General features: G+C 37.7%; 3 protein-coding genes across 5 annotated transcripts; all 3 read left to right on the top strand.

Moving 5' to 3' along the window:
- The first annotated feature begins 3,228 nt into the window (after positions 1-3,228).
- On the top strand, positions 3,229-7,394 carry ccn5 (cellular communication network factor 5). Its single transcript, XM_016249782.1, has 5 exons — positions 3,229-3,481; positions 4,159-4,375; positions 5,434-5,682; positions 6,812-7,032; positions 7,107-7,394. The coding sequence occupies exons 1-5, from the start codon at positions 3,410-3,412 to the stop codon at positions 7,389-7,391; spliced, it is 1,044 nt and encodes a 347-aa protein (XP_016105268.1). The 5' UTR covers positions 3,229-3,409; the 3' UTR covers positions 7,392-7,394.
- Positions 7,395-9,446: 2,052 nt separating this feature from the next.
- LOC107564648 (P2Y purinoceptor 1-like) lies at positions 9,447-10,587 on the top strand. The gene has a single exon (XM_016249783.1). The coding sequence runs from the start codon at positions 9,532-9,534 to the stop codon at positions 10,519-10,521; it is 990 nt and encodes a 329-aa protein (XP_016105269.1). The 5' UTR covers positions 9,447-9,531; the 3' UTR covers positions 10,522-10,587.
- A 1,610-nt stretch (positions 10,588-12,197) lies between these two features.
- On the top strand, positions 12,198-25,368 carry LOC107564646 (6-phosphofructo-2-kinase/fructose-2,6-bisphosphatase-like). 3 transcript variants are annotated; one of them, XM_016249779.1, is made up of 14 exons: positions 12,198-12,320; positions 19,835-19,960; positions 20,445-20,541; positions 20,671-20,737; positions 20,941-21,015; positions 21,876-21,932; positions 22,043-22,164; positions 22,242-22,449; positions 22,848-22,994; positions 23,072-23,176; positions 23,918-24,047; positions 24,147-24,209; positions 24,604-24,668; positions 24,748-25,368. In XM_016249779.1, the coding sequence occupies exons 1-14, from the start codon at positions 12,269-12,271 to the stop codon at positions 24,805-24,807; spliced, it is 1,374 nt and encodes a 457-aa protein (XP_016105265.1). In that variant the 5' UTR covers positions 12,198-12,268; the 3' UTR covers positions 24,808-25,368. The 3 variants fall into 3 exon arrangements, with proteins under 3 accessions (XP_016105265.1, XP_016105264.1, XP_016105267.1); XM_016249778.1 differs by lacking the exon at positions 12,198-12,320 and adding an exon at positions 19,014-19,203; XM_016249781.1 differs by lacking the exon at positions 12,198-12,320 and adding an exon at positions 19,014-19,213.
- Positions 25,369-25,872: the final 504 nt, after the last annotated feature.

Here is a 25,872-nt window from a genome sequence, read left to right as displayed (position 1 = left end):
TACATTCCAATCATTTGTGATTTTTGGAAAGGATGTCAAAATAAATATAAGAGTGGCTGGATAGAATTTTTAGACCGAACTAATATCCACTTCACTTTTGCTGTATCTGGCAGGCCACATGTGTTCCAGCTGAATTATCAAGAGCTGTGGTATTTGTAAAAGTGAATTTCCCGTCTAGGTCTATTTTTAAACCGTCATTCCCAATGGGTCATCCTACATTTCAATAGGATTGTTTTGTCTGAGCACTTGACGTGAAAAATGTATAATGTCTTTTTGAGAAGCTAAAAATTCTTTTTCAGTGCCACCCACAGTTTAAATGGAAGCAAATTCTCTATTTTAAATGCTATTACAATTCGAAGAACAATTGGTTCCGGTCCTCGAACTTGGTGACTGAGCAGGGTTCCAAAAATTCTGATCACTGAGGCTATTCACTGTTTGTATCACTTTCCAGACAAACTGACAGTGTGTATTAGTATGGGGATTTTCAATGACTCTTTCTACAAGTTACACTGTTAAGCTGCTAGGTGGCAAAATTACGATCTTTAGGTGTATGTCATTGAATCATTTACTCAACCAATTAATTTAAATAATTCAGGAACGAAATGAAGGCTGCATCCAAAATCATATACTTCCCTACTATATAATAGGAAAAAAAACAGTATGCGAAAAGAATAGTGTTACAACTGGTTGTGATAATCACACAAAGATGAAGGTACAAGCAAACAGTCTTTTAATAAACTCCAAAGATAAGTCCAGGAACAGTTACAGGTACAGGGGTAAACACAACCATAATGTAGACGAGACCAGACAAACTAAAGGAGAACACACATGAACTCATATGCAAATGATGTGAACACAGCTGAAGACTAACTCAATCAAATCAGTCAACATGACAACTAAATACTGGTGGGAACTAGAATGAAGGAAAAAGGAAACTGAATAGAAACAAACTAAAAGTCCATGAAAATGAAACTAAGACAAAAATATCTGAATAAGTTACATTACATCCCCTCCTAGAAGGCACGATCTCGTGCCATAACCGATAAAGTGAGGGAGGGAGGGAGAGTGGGGGCTTTGGAGGTGAATGAGGAGCAGGCGAAGGGCTGGTGAAAGCAGGCAGTAGAAACCATGGAGGAGTAGATGAAGGCAGCAACCACAGAGAGGATGATGGGATGAGTGGCCAGAGGGTGCTGACCCAGAGCCCAACCAGGACGATGGCCCATGGTGGAGTTGATGGAGGGAGGAGCCATGGTGGAATCCTGGCTGACGACACCAGGAGGGTGACCGACAGCAAGGCGATAGGAATTGGAACCCAGAGTGCAGACGGAGAGCTGAGGGAGCGATGGAATGCCGATGACCTAGGCAGCCACGACGGAGCCCCCGAAATGGAAGTGGGGAACCAGATGGCAGAGGTCAAGCTGGAACGCCCGAGGGTGTAGGCAGAGCTAGTTGAAGCCGAAGGGGTAAAGGGCCGGAGAACAGCGAATGGCCCGTAAGTCCGCAGTGAAGGTATGGTGATATCCTTGGAACCCAGAGTGCAGACGGAGAGCTGAGGGAGCGATGGAATGCTGATGACCTAGGCAGCCACGACGGAGCCCCCGAAATGGAAGTGGGGAACCAGATGGCAGAGGTCAAGCTGGAACGCCCGAGGGTGTAGGCAGAGCTAGTTGAAGCCGAAGGGGTAAAGGGCCGAATGGCCCGTAAGTCCGCAGTGAAGGTATGGTGATATCTGACCCAGGTGGAGCCGACGTACCAAGGGAGCTCGGTGAGGCTGAATGCCGATGGTCCACGCTGGAGTCAAGGATGGAAGGAGCGCAGGCATAGGAGTCAGGACAACAGGTAGAGGTGGCACTGAGCACTTTGAGGCTGGAAGCTGGGCCATGGGCTCATCACGCCCAGGAAGAAGTGGCTCCCAGCAGGACCTTGGTGTAATTACGCCACTGAGGGGAGGAACTGAGGGACTGATGGGGGACGGTAATGACTCGGTGGCAGGAGTGGCTGAGCACAGAAACCAACAAAAAACAATGCATTTCTAATAGCAGTCTGGAGAGGTGGTGGGAGAGAGAGGCTGGGCGGAGTCAGCAGGACTGAAGAAGACAATACACATTCTGGCAAGTTCAAGGGACACAAGGAACTCGAGGGGCAACACAAGAGGCTTGCTTCCATACCCTCGATCACCACGAGGACTCCCACAGTGATGGATGGTGATGCCAGCTGACACCCCTGGTCAGACTCTCTGAGGTGCTTCGGCTGAAGTGTAGTGGTGGGCGCTGTCCTCCCTTTCTCGGGCATTGGCTCACACTTCGCGGCACGGGGGAGCTTCCAGTCTGCTGGGGGACTGTGGCGAAATAGCTGTCGAATGAGGTGGTGACGGGCTGGGCTCTGGGTCAGGTTGTGGCATGAATCGGGGGCAGACACTCTCCAGACACTTGATGACAGCATCCTTCCAGTCCTTGAGTGACTAGAAGGTCTACTTGATGTTGGTAATTAGCCCCGATCCAATACAACGATTTTAGCATCTCGTCGTCATATGGGGAACGAACAGCAAGATGGCAGAACTGCAGCGTGTAATCCATGAAATCATGGCTAATCTGAAAGTAAAGCGACACAACTGATACTGGTGTGTCACATGACAATGTCAATATGGCAAATATGTACAGATTACATTAATTCTACACACATTCATACTATATTGAACACACCTTTTTAATGGTCACAAAGTAATTACTTATTCAAAAGAAATACCTTCTCAGAGAGTATGCGATTTCAGGCTAGGTCTTTATTGAGGTAGTCATTGAATTGTTTACTCACCCGATTCATTCAGAACTACTCATACATTCATGAGCACCATGACTGTGTGTTTCTTGAAGATTCTATTCTATGTTATTAAATTCTGTTTTTACTTTATTGAATTATTGGCGGAGCAAAAATACACAAAGGTAGTGGCAATTGTGTCTAATATGTAAGTTATACAATATAAACTGTTTGTTTTTCTGAACTAATGTGCAATATCAAACTCCCAACCATCCTTATCAGTCTGTTTTATATATTTGATGTAGCAATTCAATAAACAACAGCTATTAGACTTTAGATGTAAACAGAAAACTTGAATGTGGTCAAGAGGAAGCTTTAATATGCTGTTATCTCTTCCAAAAGTCCATGTTTCATCTCTGCACACCAGAGCAGACGAGCAGAGGGAGAAAATAATTCCTGGTTGTGGAAATGGGCAACGGAGATGTGGAATTTGAAACATTTCTGATCCAGGTCCAGCCACTGTTTACCCTGCAGTCAGGCTATGACATCAGAGCAAGGACTTTATAAAAGTGCATGTGCACAGAGCCAGGCAGTGAAACAAGAGAAACAGTAACGCAAGTAGAAAATCTCATTGTGGTGGAACACATAGTAGAACATGATGGACAAGCTACAGAGAGACAGAAAGAGCCTCATGGCATGGACACTGCTGTTTTACCTAGGCTCACAGGTGAGAATCTCACACTTTATTTGCATGCATGCATTTTGCCAGTGGAAATGTTTCTGATGTGTGTGTTCAGCTATGCAACAGCTGTGAGAATAGATCTGGTTACTTTTGTAAACTGTCATGCTCAGAGTTTAGAGGAGGAAGAGGTTAGTTTAGTGGTTTTTTATCAGGGACTTTTTGAGGGACGCTTTGTTGTCTCTGAGACAGGGTTTTCCGGTATGAACGGAATGCAATGGAGAATTAAAGCTTAATTGAAGTGTCAATGTTCTGTACAAATTTATGATTTTCATCTTAAGCTTGTTGGCTCTAACACTAGCTTATAATTGAAAGCATGTTTTATGTATTCAAAGCCTGGGAATACTTACCGTCAGTGATTCGCATGAGGGATCTTTTTTTTTTTCCTTTTGCTTCTCCATATGCATATTATACATTTTTTTATGTTTTAAAATGTTATGTTTTAAAAACCAGCAGTGATATTATTAGAGGCATTCATGAAAAATATAGCATGGAAAACTTGAAAGAAATACATTATATTACAGTAATGTTTGATTTTTGAAACTGCATTCAAGCATTGGACACATGGTATTATTGAGCAGATGAACAGATTTTGTGCAAGTTTTACACAAACGGATGCTCTGTTGCATTCATTACATAACAAGTCTTCCTGTATCCTGTCTTAGGTGTGCTGTCAGCAGTGTGGCAGCCCTTGTCAGTGCCAAAGCTCTGTACCAGACTGCCCGGAAGGCGTTCCTCTCATTCTCGATGGGTGCCAGTGCTGTCAGGTGTGTGCGCGGCAGCAGGCTGAGGCCTGCAGTGAGCTGTTTCCGTGTGACAGTCAACGCGGCCTGCAATGTGACTATAGCGCCAGCTTTCCTGGAGACCCAGGAGAGTGTGTCAGTGAGTTTCAACCACCAAATACACAGCATTTCCAGTACCACTATAAAACATGTAATCAGCCATAAGCTCCACCCATAGCTCTTGACTGACACGGCTTACATGGCAAGTTCAGTTTGGACTTATCTTAATTTTGGGATGGCACATTTAATTTGTCATTTGTGATGTTGGTTTGAGCATTTGATTTATCTTTTGAGATGTCCTTATATTTTATCATTTGAGTATTAAATTATAGTTTTAATTATGCCAGGGTTGTACTGAATTTATAATAAAATGAAATATCAAACACATTGTATATAATAATATATTAAATATAATATTCATTATATTTGTTTTTACAGTTTATGCTACACTACTTCAATTATTTGAGAATTTGATTGATCAGGTTTGATTTACCAGGGTTGTACTGGATTTATAATGAAAATGTATTTTATTTTCATTATCAATTTTCAAAATAGCTACTCAAATGATAAATCAAAATCTCAAATGCAATTTAATTTCCTCACAAATTATATATAATGAAAAATATATAAATTGTAGTTCATCAAACACAAATTATATATACAGTATAGTAATATAATATAAAATATTAATTATATATAATATTTTTTATAGTTTATGACTACATACAATTGTATTTAAGTTTTGATTTATCATTTGAGCAGCTATTTTGAGAATTTGATTTATTATGCTATCATTTGAGAATTAAATTTTAATAGGAAAAACTTCAATAAAACCTTCATTTTAAATCTAAATAAATAAGTGATAGAATTATGGCAGGATTTAAGTAATGACAACCTACATTTTTAAACTGACATTCATTTAAAATAATAAAATTAATTAATTAAACTCTGGAAAAAAAGTTTCCTTAATTTCAAATTTTACAATATTTTTTACAGTGAAATACAAAGCCAGTAAGGCCTGTCTAGGAAGCAGAGTATACAGCTTCTGTGCTAAACCTTAAACATTCACAATAAACCTTTATGAGAACACCAGAACATTTAGGCCTTCTGCATTGCATATAGTGTCATCAGTGTAATCTTCTGAACCTTTGTTTTTAGGTCAAAAGGAGCTGGGCTGTGAACATAATGGAGTCTCTTACCAGGAAGGCCAGGTATTTCAGCCCTCCTGTGCTCTTCAGTGTAGTTGTTCGGGTGGAGGGGTGACCTGTGTGCCCCGGTGCAGTGAGGATGTTCTCCTGCCCACCCCAGACTGCCCTCATCCTCGAAGGGTTCAACAACCAGGAAAATGCTGTAAAGAGTGGGTGTGTGAAAATATGGACAACACAGTGCTTCAGGACGCTCACATAGGTACTTTATTAACTGTTTTTGTGTCCAGCAAACAAATCAAGCCATAAAACTGACTCAAAGGCTGTTGTTGCTCATGTAATAGTAGGCCTATTTCATGAGCTGGAATGAAAACCGTCTCTCTTCTTTTGGGATTTTGCATAAATCTTTTTACATGTTTCTTATTCAAATCCCTATCTGAGAACTCTCAATTACATTCCCGTCTGTGGGATTTTGACCATTTAATTGAAAATATCTTGCCAAGATGGAACCCAAAAGCACAAATTCTAGCTTCTTCACGAAGCCAACGTTCCATAATTCATAACAGGACTCATGTCTGTGTAATGCAACAATTAAACTCCAAAAAGCTAGACAGAGCGTGGAACACCAGTCAGGAGGGTGTGCAAAAGCACTGCCACCCAAGTTAAATCAGCTGGAATGGTAAATTTTGGTCCGAATGTGTTTACAGTGAAGACGTTAACAGATCCATGAGCACAAAACACTGCCAATAAATGGCTGACTATCATCTCATAGTGATAGAAGTATTCGGTATTGCTTCTTTGGGATTCTCATAACAATTATTGTCAGATGGTAAAACCTGATTACGAATTAATACAGCTCTATAAGGTTTATTGAGATTAGAATTAATATTTAAATTCAACATGAAATCAAAATTGATACTATGTACTGTACTTTCTAAATGCACATTTCATGACGTCTTGTGAACAGTTCTGTCTGTGTTATTTTAACCCTTGTCCTTTCAAAAATGAATCAGTCAAAGATGACCAGCCTTTTAATTGCTTGTAAATCTGTCATTATGCTATATTATCACCAAATATTGGATACAATCTTTTTGTTAACATGTTTTCTTTCGATTAGCATAGGTTTTATATTTCTTTTTGGAACTGATTGGTCAAAGGCCTCATTGATCTGAGCATATGCACCTCAGTTTTTGAGTGAAAAAAATAATTATTTGTATAGAATTTTGGCAATGTTCACTCAAAAACAGTGCATAAGCTCAGATCAATTAATCAGTTCCAATCAATTCTAAAAGAGAAATACAAAACCTGTCCTAATTGAAAGAATGTTGATAAAAAAGCTCAATGTTTGGTATTAATATAGCATAACAAGATATTTGTTTTTGGGATGGCAGCTTCAGGAAGAGACCAGACATTGCCTGCAGACTCTGCATACCAAACCAGACCTGGTTCAAACTGCATAGACCAGAGCTCAGAGTGGAGTGCTTGCTCACACACCTGCGGGCCTGGAATATCCACACGGGTGTCCAATCAAAACCCAGCCTGTCGCCTGGAGATGCAGATGCGCTTGTGTATGATCCGACCCTGTCAGCCTGTTCTCCAGAGAAACCCACAGGTATGTCTCCGATCCACCAAAAGATGCTTCGGTTTTCAAACATTCTCTAATCAACCCCTACTTCTGTGTTTCAGTGGTCAAGGAGGAAATGCCAACCCACCTACAGGTCAGTGACCCCGGTGCGGCTTTTCCACCAGGGCTGCTATAGTATGCAGTTCTACAGGCCCCGTTATTGTGGCTCATGTAAAGACAACCGTTGTTGCACTCCTTACCACACTGGCACGGCACTGGTCACTTTCCGCTGCCCTGGAGGAAGACTGCTCAATCATGCTGTCATGACCATCAACTCCTGCATCTGCCATTACAACTGCCCCTATTCATCTGGAGGGGCATATAGAGGGACTCCCTTCTGGGGTTAGACACTCACTCTCTTATAGGCTGACTTTGGGTCTAGCAGTTTCATATTGGATGCTCTGGGTTTTACTTTTTGCGTGTTGGTTACACGGACCCAACACAAGATTTGAGGTTTCATTTTCCTGACTGACAAATACCCTCTTCGACTTAAAGCAGTAAAGAGCACATAAGCCATTTGAGATTTGACTGTTTTTTTTTCAAGACAATGTCTTAAGACGACAGGTGGTGTAATTCAAATAGTTTATGAGCTTAAGATCTGCCAGAAATGTTTTCTTTTCTTTTTGATCAATTGGGTTTACACAGTGGCAGTTGTTTTAGCTCACAGTATATGTTTTTTCCTCTTCAAGAAACAGGATCTAAGCAAAGAAACTTCCTGTCTTAGATTTGAAATTTACCTGAGATAACATTGCACATGAACATAGAAGAAGCATTGTTTAGATGCTATGCGAAATTTAGACAATTGTTTTTTTTTTTTCAGTTAAATGGAGACAGGGGTAGCTGCAGTAATGTGTGTGGCAAAAGGTGGTGTGCCGAAAGGTGAATGCTACATCAGAAACTAACCCCTAACCCTAACCAATTAGAAAGACCTTTATCCACACCCCCTACCTTTCGGCACGCTCTAATCTTTTGCCACACCCACTGCTCCAGCATGCAGTTATCCCTACTTGGTTAAATGTAGCCTCTTCACCTGTATGTACTGCAGGCTTTTATTTGAAGACTGACACTAGCCGTACTTTAGTGTTTACCAAATTCTTGCAAAAGGATTGACTGTGTATATATGTAAATACTTACATTCTTTCATTAATACTAGAACCTTTAACATTTGTGTTCATTTAGAATATTTCACGTTTCATTGCACTGTGATTTGCCACCTCACAACCTTGCAGTCAAAAGTTAACAGCATTTGTCAGACCTTATGCAAACTATTTCTTTTTTTAAATCTCATCATAAATTCTCAATGATAAATGTTTTGTTCTGTGTGCCTGTCTCCTTTTTTGGGGTCTAGTAGCTCTATTTACTTTTGACATTCACTTATCAAAAGGAAATTATTTTATTAATCTGTTCTTCTATTTGCTAAATGTATCACACATAAATGTAAATACGGGGGAAATAAACCTTTTATCTTTATTTTTTAAAGGGGAAGTTCAACAACACCTAAAACAATGTTAAGTTAAATCCAATCAAATCTAGTAGCTTCATATTGAATTCCCATCATGAGTCTCTCACTCGACAGTGATTCAGAAGCGTTAAGGCTGCCCTCTTTTGTTTTTACGAGGAAAGGCAAGCAAGAATTGGATGCTCTAACTTGCATTTGGTAGAATTTGTGCCATTTTGTAAGGGATTACTGTAGTACAAGAATAGAAAATACAATAGAAATAAAGAGGATATTCAGTGGAATGATAATGAGTGAGATTTTTTTGTTACATGGACCCCGGGTATAACTAAATAACGATATATATATAGGCTAATTACGATATATAATGAATTATATAATATTATTTAATTATAGAAATAAATATATTATATAATTACTTTATTCTAATTATTAATTATTATTATAATGTATAATATAATTAATAAAGGCTGTTTTTCTATCATCTAAATGAGATCAAGCTCAAAGTCTGGAAAGTTTTTTTTACGCACATGTGCCGTGCCTTTCTCAAGTCGAGACATCTCAACGTGCTCACACTTCCTGTGCCACATTGTTTTCATGTGCGAGAATGTCAAGCATCTCCATCCTCCAGCAAGAAATTGTCGTCTTTAATGAGATAATGAGTGAGATTTTTTTGTTACATGGACCCCGGGTATAACTAAATAACGATATATATATAGGCTAATTACGATATATAATGAATTATATAATATTATTTAATTATAGAAATAAATATATTATATAATTACTTTATTCTAATTATTAATTATTATTATAATGTATAATATAATTAATAAAGGCTGTTTTTCTATCATCTAAATGAGATCAAGCTCAAAGTCCAGAGTTCAAAGTTTTTTTTACGCACATGTGCCGTGCCTTTCTCAAGTCGAGACATCTCAACGTGCTCACACTTCCTGTGCCACATTGTTTTCATGTGCGAGAATGTCAAGCATCTCCATCCTCCAGCAAGAAATTGTCGTCTTTAATGAACGATGGAGTCCAATTCTACCTGTAAATTAGTCCATTTGGATTTTACGCACACATTTTTGCCCTCGGTCTACGTGACTGTTTTCACTCTTGGAGTAATTGGCAACTGTTTGGGGCTGAAATCTATGTATGATAACTGGAGGAAAATTGGTAATGTAAATATCTTTGTGCTCAACCTTTGCCTGGCGGACATTTTATATCTTTTAACCTTGCCCTATTTGGTGGTTTACTACGCTTCCAACAGCAAATGGACATTTGGAGATGTTTTCTGCAAGCTTTTAAGATTGTGCTTCTGCATCAACCTGTACGGCAGCATTGGTTTCCTCACATGCATCAGCGTTTACAGGTATCTCGGCATCGTTCACACTTTGAGAGTTAAAGGCAGAATTGCAGCGAGACACTCTGTGGTGATTGTTACGCTGGTTTGGTTTTTAGTTTTTCTTCAGTGCCTGCCTGATATGTTCTTTGACAAAACCTCCAACAACGTAACATCATGTTTTGACACAACTTCGGACATATACATCAGGGAGTACCTGAAGTACAGCATCGGAAGGACGGTTCTTGGATTCGGGATCCCGTTGATAATAATGTTATGCTGCTACGGACATGTGGCGTTTACTTTGATGACAAAGAAAGACATCGATGTCTTCTTAAAGCTGAGGTGTCTCAGGCTGGTTGTCATCCTGACCCTGCTCTTCTCTGTTTGTTTTATTCCTTACCACATTTTTAGAAATGTAAACCTGGCAACTCGAATCTCCAAACTGGACGGCACGTGTCAGAAATGGTATTCTGATGTGTACATCGCAAACCAAGTTGGTAATGGATTGGCATGCATGAATAGTGCGATCAACCCACTGGTTTACCTCTTTAACAGTGATGAATTGCTGATGAAGTGTTTTATAAAGTGCGGACGAGCCCGCCAGTCTGCTGCCGTCCCTCTCGCGGAGGACTCTCCCTTACAGGAGCAAACTCTCGACAGCATGGCCAAGAAATAGAGATGAATGGATATTCTTCGTTGTGTGGTGATTTCTTCTCTCCTCGAGAATATCATATCTGTTCATCGACAGTATGTACAGTGAATGAAACGATTCTTATTGTGGTTATACTGTATAGATCTTGTGACAGGATGTGCATGCTTCACTGTATTCTGAAAAACAGAACTGAGTTTGTTCTTATTTTGGCTCCACTTTAAAAGCAAGGTCATTTTTAAGGGTTAATCTTTGCTAAATGTGGTGTGGTGGTTTATGCACCTTGCAATGCTTAGTTTTACACATTGAATGATTGAAAATACATTTTTGCTTTTTATGTTTGCACACATATCTTTATGTATAGCCTAAATTCAGAAGAAGTTCATAACAGATTTTTGAGTTGCACAATGTGCATTCATCACTATCACAGTAATGCTCTAGTTTCTAAGCAACAGAACACTACTGTTGCTACTGAAACAAACACAAAGTGACCTAATGGTTTTTATTACACAAGGCATAGGCTAGTGCAGATGAACAGTGTTATAATATCTACATTAAGATATGACACACAGCAAACAATCTTATATGAATGTCATGTGGTAAAGTAAAAGCAAAACTGAAAGATCTGAACTTTCCTCAAGATTGACAAGACAGACAGCTAGATAGATAGATAGACTTGCATCTAAACACATTAACAAAACTATGCAAGGTAAAGATATATTAAATATAAAAAATATTGGTTCTCATCAACAAAATTTAAATATATAAAATTTTAAAGAAAATTTACCTTTCCTTTTGATGATTAGCTATTTTGGTGTTGTTACCACTTGACGTCCACCATAAAAATGGCACACTTATAAAAATATAAGTAATTCTTTATTATCCCCATTATTTTAACACAGATTGTAAATATGTTTTGTATATTTTTGTTCATATTCTTTAAAAAAAAATAAAAATTTCATTGATAATCTAAGATCACGCTATTGTCAAAGCAATAAATATTGAGGAAACGCTCATTGTTGTCACTATCGTTGTTTACTTTTGGAAAAACATTTTTAACAGTTCCCATTGAAGTTCATGACTGTCAATTACATCTTGCTTTAGACTGTTGCAATGATGCATCAATACAAACATTTTAGCAGATACTATTGTCATGCTGTTGAGCTGATATTAAAATTCATTATGCTGTCAAAAAAATGATAATCTTTATGAAAATGGTGTAAATTATACACAATTAAATATTCAGTTTTCGCTGGTACATATCCAGTATGAACAGATACCAATAAAAAAATCAGTTATGGCAGTGATATATTATGCATCCCTAGTCCTGCTGGCTACCTCTGGATTTTATAACCATTAATAACTATTATTGTTCTTATTAAAATAACTCCAGATCAAACCTAATAATATCTAATACTGACAAACCTAACCATGAAATTGACATAGGTTAGTGGTTGATACTGCATGTAAGCTAAATGACTGTATGTGGTTAGTGGAAAGCATAAAGGTTTAAAGTCAGAAACATAACCTTTGCTGCTGTTGTGAGTAGCCTGTGCTTGCCGAGCTTGTAAACTCTTGGTCTGGCAGACATTAAAGGACAAGGCCAGGCAGCACAGATCATATGTCTATGTGTCATCAGGGTGGGGGATGATGGGGCAGAGAATGCGCAAGCTTCTCTCGTTTAGTTACATTAAAATGAGCATCTGAAGTACATCACACCGCACAAGTTAGGGATCGATATTTACGGTTATCTACGAGTGTTGTACGAGTAAAGATGGACACACTTCCGAAGGAGTTCCACAGACGAACGCCCTGTGACAGTGCCGGTGAGTTCAAAGTGTGACAACTGAACTGATTGAGTGTGAACAGGCAACAGATGGATAGTACTGAGATAGTTTACACATGGCATAAGCTGTCAGAATAAGGCAAAGCTTTTTTAATGTTGATAATTTGCATTTTGGCTGGTGTATTAGTGACATTTGGTTGAACAGTTTGCTATGTGGAGTTAAAATTTGCAATAGAACCAGGAGATAAAAATATTTACTTGTTTATTTTAGTTAAAATGAAGCACAAGCAGCACATGTGGCCACGGGTGTGTGACATCCAGGAAGTCTCTGGTCGAAAGTGTCAGATATCAGATTCAAGGAGAAACAGCAGTGAGTGCACACTACACCTGCTTGCTTGTAGGAAGCTTCCTGATTACTGTTTGAACTATTCTTACGTTTATTTTAGTTAAAATGAAGCACAAGCAGCACATGTGGCCACGGGTGTGGTGTGTGACATCCAGGAAGTCTCGGGTCGAAAGTGTCAGATATCAGATTCAAGGAGAAACAGCAGTGAGTGCACACTACACCTGCTTGCTTGTAGGAAAGCTTCCTGATTACTGTTTGAACTATTCTTAACAGGAAACACACAAACCAGAACATGAAGACCTTTAATCTTTCTACAAAGAGAAATAAACACGTGAAAACTTCAAAGTACACTTCATACAAAAATATGAAAACTAAATTTTAATGACAAAACAACAGATATATTGTTCAACGTTAAAGGGGTCATATGATGCGATTAAAATTTTTCCTTTCTCTTTGAAGTGTTACAAGCTCTTGGTGCATAAAGAAGATCTGTAAAGTTGCAAAGACTAAAGTCTCAAATCCAAAGAGATTCTTTATAAAAGTTAAGAGACAACCACGCCTACCTAAAACGACTTGTTCTAACACGCCCCCACATGTCTACGTCACTATGTTGGAAGATTTGCATAACGCCGCCCAAATGTTCACGCAAAGAAAGTAGGTGTAACTTTTATTCTCGCTGTAGTATTGTTGCTGCTGCCGCCATGTCGTGAAGATGCTGTGTGTTTCGTTGTGAAAGTGAAACTACTTTGATTGGCCTTCCAAAAGAGGATGATATCTGCTTCGTCATGCCTAGAGCTGATCCGTGCTGGTTGCTGAGGAAATACATCAACTTTGCGCTGTGGATCGCCAGACCGGCTTTCATCGTGGACAAAGCGGAGTCCAGCCCGGGGTCTTCACATGTGGTTGCTGCAAGCCCGCCCGCCGCGCCGTTCCTCACTCAAACCTGCCCGCTGCCGCTCACTCTAGGCCGCTGCGTGTGACGCTGTGTGTTTTGTTGTGAAAGCGAAACTACTTTGTTTGGCCTTCCAAAAGAGGACACGACTAACCACTTAAGAGGAACTTAAGTGGTTAAGTTGTATTTACAACACTGTTCCAGAACAGTTCAACCCAAATATTACGATGTGAGCAATGCATTTTATGGAGGACTGTTTCCTGATCCCGGTAGAGTAGACTACAATGCCGACTGTTCTGACTCACAGAATGTAAGTACGGTTTTTATATTTAAAGGATTTGCCACTGACGATTCAAACGTGAGTTTTGAGCAGTGTAGAGTAGCACTTGTTGTTTGTCATTTCTCCGATCACAAATGCCGACATGATTTTATGTTTACGCGGCGCGATGCAAAGCGTAAAAAGACAGTATAAGTCATTATAATCTGTAATTATGTCCCCACTGGGTGCAACAAATGTCTGGTTTATAATGGGTTTTAATGTTTTTGTCTTGTCGCTCCGCCCGGACAGGGCATCACAGTATGGTGAGGGGTGTAACATTTCCGTTACACGCTTGAGGTATTCGGCCAATCACAACGCACTGGATAGCTGGCCAATCAGAGCACACCTCGCTTTTCAGACCGATGAGCTTTGTAAAAATCGACGGGTTTCAGAAAGACGGGGCATAGAGGAGAAACAATAATGTACAGTATGTGGAAAATAATGTGTTTTTTGAACCTTAAACCGCATAAACATTTAATTACACCAAATACACAAAATAATGTTCTTTTTAGCAACATCATATGACCCCTTTAAGATATAGACATATGGTGCAGTTGCACCTGTTCGCCTCTACACAGTGGCTACTTTGCAACATATCTGTGTGAACTTGAGGGGAACTGACTTCATACAAGAAATGACTGACACAAGATGCTTAAAAAAATCAGGCAAAAGTGGCTCAGTAAAGGGAAATTAATTCAGAGAAAAGTTCTATTATTATTTGCTTGCAGATGCCACTTTCTTTGATTTATCTCATGCAAACACATTGAGGGTTTTTTTTTATATAGAGTGAGACATTTTTGTGAGTCTTCACATTTATTGTGACATTAAGTTTAACTAACCCGCTAGCGCTTAGAAATAAAAGTGCATGCATCTCGCAGAAGAACATTGTTTTGGTTGTGCTTCATCTGTGCTTGTCTGCGCGGATGAATGTGGTAGCTGCCAACGGTGAACTTGAGGGGAACTGACTTCATACAAGAAATGACTGACACAAGATGCTTAAAAAAATCAGGCAAAAGTGGCTCAGTAAAGGGAAATTAATTCAGAGAAAAGTTCTATTATTATTTGCTTGCAGATGCCACTTTCTTTGATTTATCTCATGCAAACACATTGAGGTTTTTTTTTATATAGAGTGAGACATTTTTGTGAGTCTTCACATTTATTGTGACATTAAGTTTAACTAACCCGCTAGCGCTTAGAAATAAAAGTGCATGCATCTCGCAGAAGAACATTGTTTTGGTTGTGCTTCATCTGTGCTTGTCTGCGCGGATGAATGTGGTAGCTGCCAACACTCATGCACACTGCGAGATGGTCCTCACTGCAGAACACAAGATCCAGGGGGCGAGGTTGGATCCAGATCCAACTCCTCCCACCTTACATATACCTAAACCTGCCCGTCTCCACCCCCTGATCCCTAAACCCACCCATCTCCACCCCTAAACCTACCCATCTTCACGCCCTAGATGTGGATCCAACCCCGCCCCCTGGATCTTTGTTCTGCAGTGAGGGGCTACTGCACACTGCTGTATAGATAGACATCTTATCAGAGCAGTTGTTTTTACAAAGGGCGATTTCCCAGTCAGAGTTTTGCCGTTTTGAATGATCCACGGTGAATTTCTCTTGGTTTGATTTTTCTCTTAATTTAAATTCAGCTTGGAGTGAGAATTCACTTTTTTTTTTTAATTCACTTTGGTACTATTTTCACAAGTAAGGTGTACTACAAATGATACATCAGAAAATAGATTTAACTCATGTAACTGACATAAAATCTTTTTGTATGTAATAATTTGTTTGAAATAGTATCTCAGTGTCATCAAAAGTTGTGATGCAGCATGACACTGCCATGAGGTTTTGTGCTAGAACAGCTTGCTGCCATTTTTTATTGTACTTTTTATTATCAGTTGTCATAAGAGTTTTGAAAATTTTACATTTAAGTCCTACTTTTTGAAAACGAATAACTTTTCACTACAACAAGAATAGCAATGTACAGTGAGAGAATTACTTATAAATAACTGAAAAAGCATTTTGATACCAAAATTCAAATATTTTTCTATTAATGTTCGTCTGCATTTACATTTCATAACGCACATCAGCTCTGACAAATTATATTTTTCTCCCGTCCATTGCTATAGTTATTACGTCACTCACTTCACTTCATCGCAATCTCAACAAGTTCCGTTAAAATCAACGAAGCTCTCTATACTACACAATGAATCTCTTATTTACATTGTGTCTACCCTTCATTACAATAAGAGGATTCGCAAGTGTGCAGAAAAAGGCGTATGAGCGATGAATGAATTCCAACTAACTTGAAGGTGTTCAAGAAATCAACAAATGTGTCTGTGATTGGCTACTTTGTTCAACGCTACAAAAACATGTTGTAAATAGAAACTTTGATGCTTTCCAGAGCGCAAACACTTATACACACTGGAGAGGTTAGAGAGTTTCGCCAATATCAGATTAAACTGAGGGTGCTCTTGCTTTTGCTTGAGGGTACTTTTCAGTGTGAGAAAATGGACATGTGGCATGAGAATGGTGTCAATTGCATGTGTCTCAAACTGAATGCTTGCAGTTGGCAGCCCTGCAACATCTATTGTGCATGCTGCACCGATATCACTACATCACAGCACCCCATCTTAAATCACTATTCCCCTCTACCAATAGCACAGGCCTTCTACAGAGGATATGTTACATTATTAAGGCCGTGATATCAAATGACACCTGGATCAGGGAGCAATCTGAAATCAGGAACATGCAGAATCAGACAGTACGTAAGTCTGTCTGCAGTCTTGCTAATCTTATTTACCATCCTGATCAAGCAGCTTTTGAACTTGGCCTCATTGTGCTCTACTACACCACAGCTGTGTGGTGCTAAATGGGTCATGAACAGCCATACTGGTTCTTTCCATTTTAATCTGAAGATAATCTGATAATCTGTTTATTTACTGTATAGGGTCTCCAACCCTGCTCCTGGAGAGCTTCCTTCCTGCAGTCTTCAGTTCCAACCCTGCTTCAACACACTTGTCAATTATTTTCAAGTAACCCTTAAGACCTTGATTAGCTGGTTCAGGTGTGTTTGATTAGAATTGGGCTGAATTCTGCTGGACGGTAGCTCTCCAGGAGCAGGGTTGGAGACCCCTGTTGTAGGGGGTGTTTGCACAACACCATTTTTAACTAAAAAAATTAAAGCGTATTGGGTGTTCATTTACAGTGTTGGGAAGGTTACTTTGGAAATGTAATAGGTTACAGATTACAAGTTACCCTATTTAAAATGCAATAGTGTAACTATTTCAATTACTTTATTAAAGTAATGTAACTGATTACATTTGATCCATTTTTGATTACTTTTCTAAATTTCATGAATGTTTTCAAATGTTAATCATTTTGAAACATTTGAAGCAGGCAGGGTTAACCTTACAGTAGGACTCTGTAACACTGATTACTGTCAGACTTTCAGAATCCTTCATCATTTGAACTAAGATTATAATTTATTTTTAAAGCACATCAACAACCACCACAAAAGCACCTCTTTTTACTTTGAGATCGTTCTGAGGTTAAATGCAGATTTAAAACCATAACAAGAAATAGTTTAATAGCTATGATACTGTTTTTGAAATCATATCTTTGCATAGCTATGACAGGAAACACTGGCATCTAACAGTTAATCTAAAAAAAGCATATACATAAACCCAAATAAGAAATAAAACAGTTATTGAATAAGCATGTGTCCTATTCTGTGTCCTAAACTCTTGAAACATTGGTGTCTCATATTTTAGAGCAGTCATTGCAATTTGGGAAAGAAATCAATTAAATCTGTATGTGTGTGTGTGTGTGTGTGTGTGAAAATATTCAGATGTAACCCCCTTTGTAATCTTTAACATTTTCATAAGTAACTGTAGTTTAATTACACATTTATTCTCAGTAACTGTAACGGATTACAGTTACATTTATTTTATCATTAAATATGAGTAATTCCGTTACATGTAACTAGTTACTCCCCAACACTGTTCAAAAGCATATACATAAACCCAAATAAGAAATAAAACAGTTATTGAATAAGCATGTGTCCTATTCTGTGTCCTAAACTCTTGAAACATTGGTGTCTCATATTTTAGAGCAGTCATTGCAATTTGGGAAAGAAATCAATTAAATCTGTATGTGTGTGTGTGTGTGTGTGTGTGAAAATATTCAGATGTAACCCCCTTTGTAATCTTTAACATTTTCATAAGTAACTGTAGTTTAATTCCCCAACACTGTTCATTTACATGTCAACGATGTTTAGTGGGCCTGAAAATGGGTTTCAAAGTGCAAGTTTTTGAAAACGATTCTGTTATTTTCACTGTGTAATCTACAAAAACTGTGACATCATGTACGTTCATATTACATGTGCAGACTATAGTGTTTCTTTACAAAGTGACATCGCCAACTACTGGCCTGGCATGCATAGTACAATGTTTTATTTACAAGAAAATACTGTTTCAGTTTTTTTAATTCAAAATTTCATGTTTAATTCAAAGTTTTATTTGCCGTTTAATTTTAATTTGCTTATTTGTGAAAATTATTTCTACACAATTATTTCTAATTATTATTATTAATTATTTCTAAACAAATTTTTTAGTGCATAAATAATAACTATTAGCATCAACACATGATGACATTCTGTTTATTATATGCGCATTCTGCAGTCATGTCGTCTGATGCTCTAGGCTAGCTCTTTACAGTCTGGTGGATTCTGATTGACTGTCAATATTTGTATCGTTTAGCTTGAAAACATTTTCTGAAAGTGATTCATACGACATCGTTCCTCTGTGTCGTTATCGTTATTGCTGTGGTTTGGACTTAACTATTTTCATATAATTATATAGGCTAGCTATCGTCTTTGCTGTGAGTAGAATAGAATAAATACTGTAGATCAAAACGAGTATAAAGTGAGTTAGTTGCATTAAAAAAAAACTATAAAATATATAGGCCAATTAAAAAAATTCAAAATTGTCTAAAATATATACATGAAGTAACATATTTGAACATAATGTTTTAAATGTTTTCTTTTTGTTTAAGAAATGGTATAGTTTTTGTCATGAAGCCACAATGAAGATCAAAGCCTCCAAAGGGTTAACTAAGTCAATTACCCATTGGCAGCCAGGATTCTGTCTCTCCACCAACCCTGTCTCTCCTCCCAACTCTTCCCGCCTCAGTCAGGTGACCTGAGCAGGACGGGGTTGATGGGATCCCAGCCATGTGTCCTAAACACACAATCAGCCTTGCAGGGCCTAACGACATGTCCACGGAGCAGAAGGAGCTCACACAGACACCACTGCTCAAGATATGGGTGCCAGGAATGGGCAGTTCTCTAGGCCAGAGGAGAGGCTGTAAGTGAGGGTATAACTTAATTCACATGCATTTCCTTTTTCTATATTTGCATATTCCCTCTCCTCTAAAATTTTTGGGGCATTAGGAGGGTTAATCTCTTGTAGATGATCAACCCGGGTGTTGTGAGCTTGAGCCCTGCCTGCTTCTTTTGTCTACATTTCATTGCCTCTTGAAGTTGCACCAAGTTGTGTTTTTGAGAGCTTTGTTTCTTCAGTTGTGGCAACGGAATGATCAGGAATATTAAGTGCTAGAGTTGGCTTCAAGACTCATGTGATTCCTTGGTTACTGTGGGATGTTCTTTCAGTAGTTTTCATACTCTTTGCCATCCAAGCCATTTGAATAACCCTGCTGTCTCATTACAATTCAGCATAGAATGAATCACAAACTGATGATGATGTGCTGTTTTCAGTGCAGAAGTCAGTGAGTTCCTGTATGTTCTTAGAAGTTAATACGGCAGCCGCCGCCTTGTACCGCTTAGGTTTTTCTCATTTCTCTCAAATGAAACAGACTATCAGATTAATTTTGCATAGGCATTATGTTGTGAATGCATATGTAATCTCCTACTCCAACATCTTCAAGTGATTAAAAATTGTTCAAACTTTAATGTCAATGTTTTTTACTGGTCCACAGCCTCACGACCCCAGTTTACAAACTGTCCCACAATGATTGTGATGGTTGGTCTGCCAGCCAGGGGAAAAACCTACATCTCCAAAAAGTTAACCCGATATCTAAATTGGATTGGAGTCCCAACTCAAGGTGAGTGTATATATTATGAAGTTAATGATCAGCTCTTAATGGCAAGTATTTGGATTTGTTTATGTTTGTGGTATGTACATACATTTATTGCATATTAAATTATTTGCTGATATACCAGTATAATTGTCATTATATGCATAAATTTATTAAAATTAACTTAAAAAATTTTTTTTTTGCTATATGTAATGTATATCAGCATGATTTAACTTGAAATAAAATCTATAAATTTAGTGTGTAAATATCTGCTAACAAACTTTGAATGGTACATACATTTATTGCATATTAAATTATTTGCTGATATACCAGTATAATTGTCATTATATGCATAAATATTTGCATGTATGTATAAAAAAAAAACTTAACAAATTTTTTTTTTGCTATATGTAATGTATATCAGCATGATTTAACTTGAAATAAAATCTATAAATTTAGTGTGTAAATATCTGCTAACAAACTTTGAATGTTTTTTTTTTTTAATGTAAAGTCTTTAATTTGGGTCAGTATCGAAGGGAAGTTGTGGAGACATACAAGAACTATGAATTTTTTCGGCCAGACAATGAAGAGGCCCTGAAAATCCACAGGTACAATACATTTAGGATGATTGCACATAACTTCTAAATAAACTGCGTTATTTGATTATGAAATCTGTCTTAATGCATAGATATGCACACGTGTAATTTGTTGAATGCATATCTGTGTATTGTGTTCAGAGCCTGTGCCTCAAATGCTCTTAAGGACATCGCCAATTACTTCACCAAGGAGCAGGGACAAGTTGCAGTGAGTCAAGAACGTAATGGATAACGGTTCTTCTTGTCTGTCCAAGCTATGAATTAAAATTGTCAAACTACTATATGAATCTGTCTGACTTTACATCCAATACAATTGAGAATTTACCAGTTTAGTCTGGGACTCTCAGCATTCTTATTGAGGAGTCGACCAATCATTGAGGCAAATCAGTCTCTGACAAATACACTTCACAGGTATTTGATGCCACCAATACCACAAGGGAGAGAAGAGGAGTCATTATCAGTTTTGCCAAGGAGAGGGACTATAAGGCAGGTGCAGGTTTTTGCTTTTTTTCAACAGACTGCTTTATGTAAGTCTGCCTCACATCTTCTTTGTATCGTATTCAATGTGATGATTGATGGGATGTTACTTCAAGACTATAGCTTTTCAAGTCATTTTATCAAAAGTTTGATAAGTACTAGAAGAGATTGTTGTGCTCCAAGATTAAAAATCAAATTGCTTCAGGTGCGTAGAGCCAAAAACAGATCAAAACAAACAAAGAGATTGCTAGCCGCACACTGAATTAGATCTAGACTGGAGAAGGTCTAGCAAAAATATCTTATTATTTAAATTACAGCATGCAAAAATTTTAAATATGATATTAATTGATGTATTGATGAATGTAAAATACTTAAACTAGAGCCATTCCTCCAGGGGGATCTATTTGGATTACCCCAAAAATCTTTTTTTATAAGTATGGCAACGGGCAGTGTTGCATAAGGTATTTGTTTTCACCACCTATTAATTTCCATCATATCCACAAATGGTGATTGACAGTGGTAAAGCTCTGACTTTGACTTTTTTCTTCTCTAAAATATTTCATTGACAGCCAGTCGATTTGTTACAATGAACTGGACTCCTAGCGCTAAATATAATCTGAATATGAATCATTTTTGAACTGAGCAAACCGATTCAGAGTTTGATTGAGATATTGAATTGATTGTGTCAGCGTGCTTGGCTGCAGGGTAACAAAAGCAATGTTGAGTTTTGTGACTCATTGGGGGGAAAAAAGTAGTTTGTTTATAGAAAGACTTCGTTTTCATTTTGAAAACACTTAAGCTGCTGTCATTTTAATATTTTATAAAATTGTCGATTTTAGCAACCATCCTTTCATACAATTTATGTTCAGGTATTTTTCATTGAGTCAGTTTGTGACGACCCAGAAATCATTGAGGCAAATATAATGGTAAGATTGTGTTATTAAACTATTTGTAATGCTAGACTATTAAAATTGTTTTGAAAATATTTTCGAATGAGATAGCTTTTGTTTATTATTATTTCCGTGTTTTTTGACAGCAAGTAAAGCTGAGCAGCCCAGATTATGAAAACTACGACAAAGAAGCAGCACTGGTGGACTTTCTGAAACGTATTGATTGTTACAAAATGTCCTATGTCCCCCTGGATGAGGAAAAGGACAGGTACCCTGCTGCTGAAGTCTCATGTAAGATGATATGTGCATCAATTCCAACCCTCTGCCTCTCCATCGGTTTTATAGGCACCTCTCCTTCATTAAGATCTTTAACGTGGGATCCAGGTACCTCGTGAACTGCGTGCAGGATCACATTCAGAGTCGTATAGTGTATTACCTCATGAACATCCACGTCACACCACGATCCATCTATCTGAGCCGCCATGGAGAAAGTGAGCTCAACCTGCTGGGAAGAATCGGTGGAGACTCAGGCCTCTCTTCACAGGGCCAAAAGGTGATTTAGATCATAAACTATACATAAAATCTTGTTCAAAGTGGATCAGTTTACACGTGACCGGGTCAAAGTGTATCCTTGTTGAGGGTGAACACTGTTTTTGAACACAGTCGAACACAATGTAAACAGTCCACATTACAAAGCAAAAACAGTGTTTTCACATTCATCACTTGGGGGAGAGCATCTTCAAAAGCTACATTTTTGCTGAACAAAAACACTGTCTCAGTATAGATGAAAGGCCAAAACATAAAAAAAGAGACTCTTTCAGATTTATCTGGATTAATGTGGATGTAGCCTTAACTCTAGCATAAAAAGCCATGCATTTCTGTGATTTGAATCTTCCTTAAACACATGCAGATATAGATATAGACTAGACGTGTGTCTGTCTTGTTGCTTAGTACGCTAAGGCCCTTGCAGAGTTCATCAGGGTTCAGGCCATCAAGAACCTGAAGGTGTGGACCAGCCACATGAAGAGGACCATACAGACAGCAGAGGCACTGGGCGTACCGTATGAACAGTGGAAGGCATTGAATGAAATCGATGCGGTAAGCTAGTCATGCTCTGTGTATGCATGTGAAATGCAAATGTCAAGAAAAACAGTTGAACTCTGGTACATTTTAAGGGTGTGTGTGAGGAAATGATGTACGAGGAGATTCAGGCAACCCATCCAGAAGAGTTTGCCTTAAGAGACCAGGACAAGTACCGGTACCGATATCCAAAGGGTGAAGTGAGTCTTGTACACAACACAACAGTGTTAAAATGAGTTTGTGTGAAAAAGTACACTACCGGTCAAAAGTTTGGGATGATTAAAAAATATATATTTTTATGTTTTTGAAAGAAGTCTCTTATACTTGCCAAGGCTGCATTTATTTGATCAAAAATACAGTAATATGGTAAAATATTATTACAATCTAAAATAATTGTTTTCTATTTTTATATATATTTAAAATTACTTTTTAAATTTATTCCTGTGATGGCAAAGCTAAGTTTTCAGCAGCTGTTCCAGTCTAGTGTCACACGATCCTTTAGAAATCATTCTAATATGCTAATATTGTTGATCAATTAAAAAATTTAAATAAAATTAATCAATTAATGTTTATTCAGCGAGGATGCACTAAATGATCAAAAGTGACAGTAAAGACATTTACAACGTTACAAAAGATTTCTATTTCAATTAAAGGTTTTTGATTAATCAAAGAATCCTAAAAAAATGCAGCAAAAACTTTTCAACATTGATAATAAGAACCATTACTTATAATTGAGCAACAACAGTAATTAATAGTACAGTATCAAATCAAAATATTAGGATCATGTGAAGAAAATTCAGCATTGCCATCACACAAATAAATGACATTTTAAAATATATAAAAAATGAAAACGGTTATTTTAAATTGTAATTATTTCACAATATTATTGTTTTTACAAACTTTTGACCTTTTTGAGTTTTGCCCTTTTCTGTGTTCTGCAGTCGTATGAAGACCTGGTGCACCGTCTAGAGCCAGTCATAATGGAGCTTGAGAGACAAGAGAATGTGCTGGTCATCTGCCACCAGGCAGTCATGCGTTGTCTACTGGCCTACTTTCTGGACAAGAGTGCAGGTCTAAACCAAAAACAGCCAGCAATTGCTGTCACTGAATATGAAACGCACTTTGTCACTGTGATCTTTCATGTAATTTATACATCTGATTTCTCTGCAGATGATCTACCACATCTAAAGTGTCCTCTGCATACTGTTCTCAAACTGACTCCATTAGCTTACGGTGAGTATAGGCATAGCTATAGTTTTATTTCAAACATGCCTCTTTCCATGATTAGGGTATAATGGGGTCCTGTTATCTTTTAAAAGTATGGAAATCTCTTTATTGTTTTCAGTCTGAGAGAAATATTCTGTAGATATATTAGAGAAACAATTGTGATCAAATGAACCCAGCATGAAAAGTAGGTAGCAGCATTTAGGCCAGTACCACTTTCTTTACTATATTAATTAAAACCACAACATAACATAATAATTCTGATTTAATCTGAATTCTGATTTGATATTTAGTTCATTGGATGCAACCCTGCTTCTACATGATTGTCTCTCATTACATTATTCATGAAAAGTGCTACATATAATATGTGAGTGTGTCGTGTTCTTTTATGCTCTCCTTGCAGGATGCAAAGTGGAGTCCTTCTATTTAAACATCCAAGCAGTGAACACACACAGGGACAGACCCACAGTAAGTCATAAAATCCTATGGAATGATGAATTTTAATCACTGATCAGTGTCTAAAAAGGATTTCTTGTTTGCATTCCAGAATGTGAATATCGCAAGAAAGACAGAAGAAGCACTACAGACTGTACCTGAACATCTGTAATCACAAAAAAAAATCTTAATCTTTAACACAATTAATCTTCACACAGATTGTGTAAATGAATAGCAAGGTGGGAGGAAGGAATTTAAAAGGACATTAGCATGTGTTTCCATTAAGATTAAGAAGGGGGGGGGTTCCCTCACAAAAATGTAAAACAAAAAATAAGACCTTCTGAAAATTTATATTTTTCAAAAAATTTTAATAATTAGAAAATGCAGAACAGAATTTTTGCTTTTTCACTATAGGGCTCTCAGACTTTTGGATTGTACTTTAGTTTTTAAAACTAAACTGTGAAAATCAAGTATGATTTTACTTTGTTGATAAGATGGTTGCATTGGCATGTTGAAATGGATATTGCAACTAAAGATTATTTTTACCCTTTTCCTAGTTTAAAATGTTTAGTTAGAACAGGGAAAATCCCCATTGTGTGAAAGTAAATAGCCTTTATTTATTCATTTTAATATCGCGTTCAAAGAGCTTGGCAGTAATACCTTTTTATGCAATGATAAATGACAGTAATCAGAAGATGATTCAGTTAGTTAACAGCACCATGGACAGCAACCAGAAAGTAAATAGCCTTTATTTATTCATTTTAATATCGCGTTCAAAGAGCTTGGCAGTAATACCTTTTTATGCATTGATAAATGACAGTAATCAGAAGATGATTCAGTTAGTTAACAGCACCATGGACAGCAACCAAAAAATTAATTCATATTAGCCATCACAGTATCACACAAGAGCATTCTCAAGCCACTTTACTCCTCACAATTCATTATTTATTAGTATGTATGAAAGCCTGTCCAAAAACCTCCAACCTAACTGAGATTTCAAGAGTAAAAATTCAGTATCCAAATACATCAAATATAGAGACAGTAATGCGGTTTTAGAACAATTTATGTAACTTCTGAAAGGCATATGATGGTCTTCAGAATTGTAGGCATTCACGGGTTAATGGTTTGTGGTTTTTCGTGCCCCCTAAAATCGTGGCGAGACTCTGCGAGATGTCCAGTATGCACACGTGAAAAGAGCTCCCCTTGAAACCCACAAATACCTGTGCATGATCGAAAC

Source organism: Sinocyclocheilus grahami, unplaced genomic scaffold, assembly GCF_001515645.1.
Source record: "Sinocyclocheilus grahami isolate Dianchi unplaced genomic scaffold, SAMN03320097.WGS_v1.1 scaffold953.1, whole genome shotgun sequence".
NCBI classification, from domain to species: domain Eukaryota; kingdom Metazoa; phylum Chordata; class Actinopteri; order Cypriniformes; family Cyprinidae; genus Sinocyclocheilus; species Sinocyclocheilus grahami.
Note: the sequence above shows the minus strand (reverse complement) of the source record. Positions and strands in the feature narration are given on the sequence as shown.

What these genes read in the sequence shown, in the direction of transcription:
- ccn5 (XM_016249782.1), top strand. Translation starts at nt 3,410, where the DNA reads ATGATGGACAAGCTACAGAGAGACAGAAAGAGCCTCATGGCATGGACA. An exon ending in AGACCCAGGAGAGTGTGTCA is followed by an intron (nt 4,376 to 5,433) that starts GTGAGTTTCAAC and finishes CTTTGTTTTTAG; the next exon opens with GTCAAAAGGAGCTGGGCTGT. An exon ending in GCTTCAGGACGCTCACATAG is followed by an intron (nt 5,683 to 6,811) that starts GTACTTTATTAA and finishes TTGGGATGGCAG; the next exon opens with CTTCAGGAAGAGACCAGACA.
- LOC107564648 (XM_016249783.1), top strand. Translation starts at nt 9,532, where the DNA reads ATGGAGTCCAATTCTACCTGTAAATTAGTCCATTTGGATTTTACGCAC.
- LOC107564646 (XM_016249778.1), top strand. Translation starts at nt 19,071, where the DNA reads ATGTGTCCTAAACACACAATCAGCCTTGCAGGGCCTAACGACATGTCC. An exon ending in TCATTGAGGCAAATATAATG is followed by an intron (nt 21,933 to 22,042) that starts GTAAGATTGTGT and finishes GTTTTTTGACAG; the next exon opens with CAAGTAAAGCTGAGCAGCCC. An exon ending in ACCGATATCCAAAGGGTGAA is followed by an intron (nt 23,177 to 23,917) that starts GTGAGTCTTGTA and finishes TGTGTTCTGCAG; the next exon opens with TCGTATGAAGACCTGGTGCA.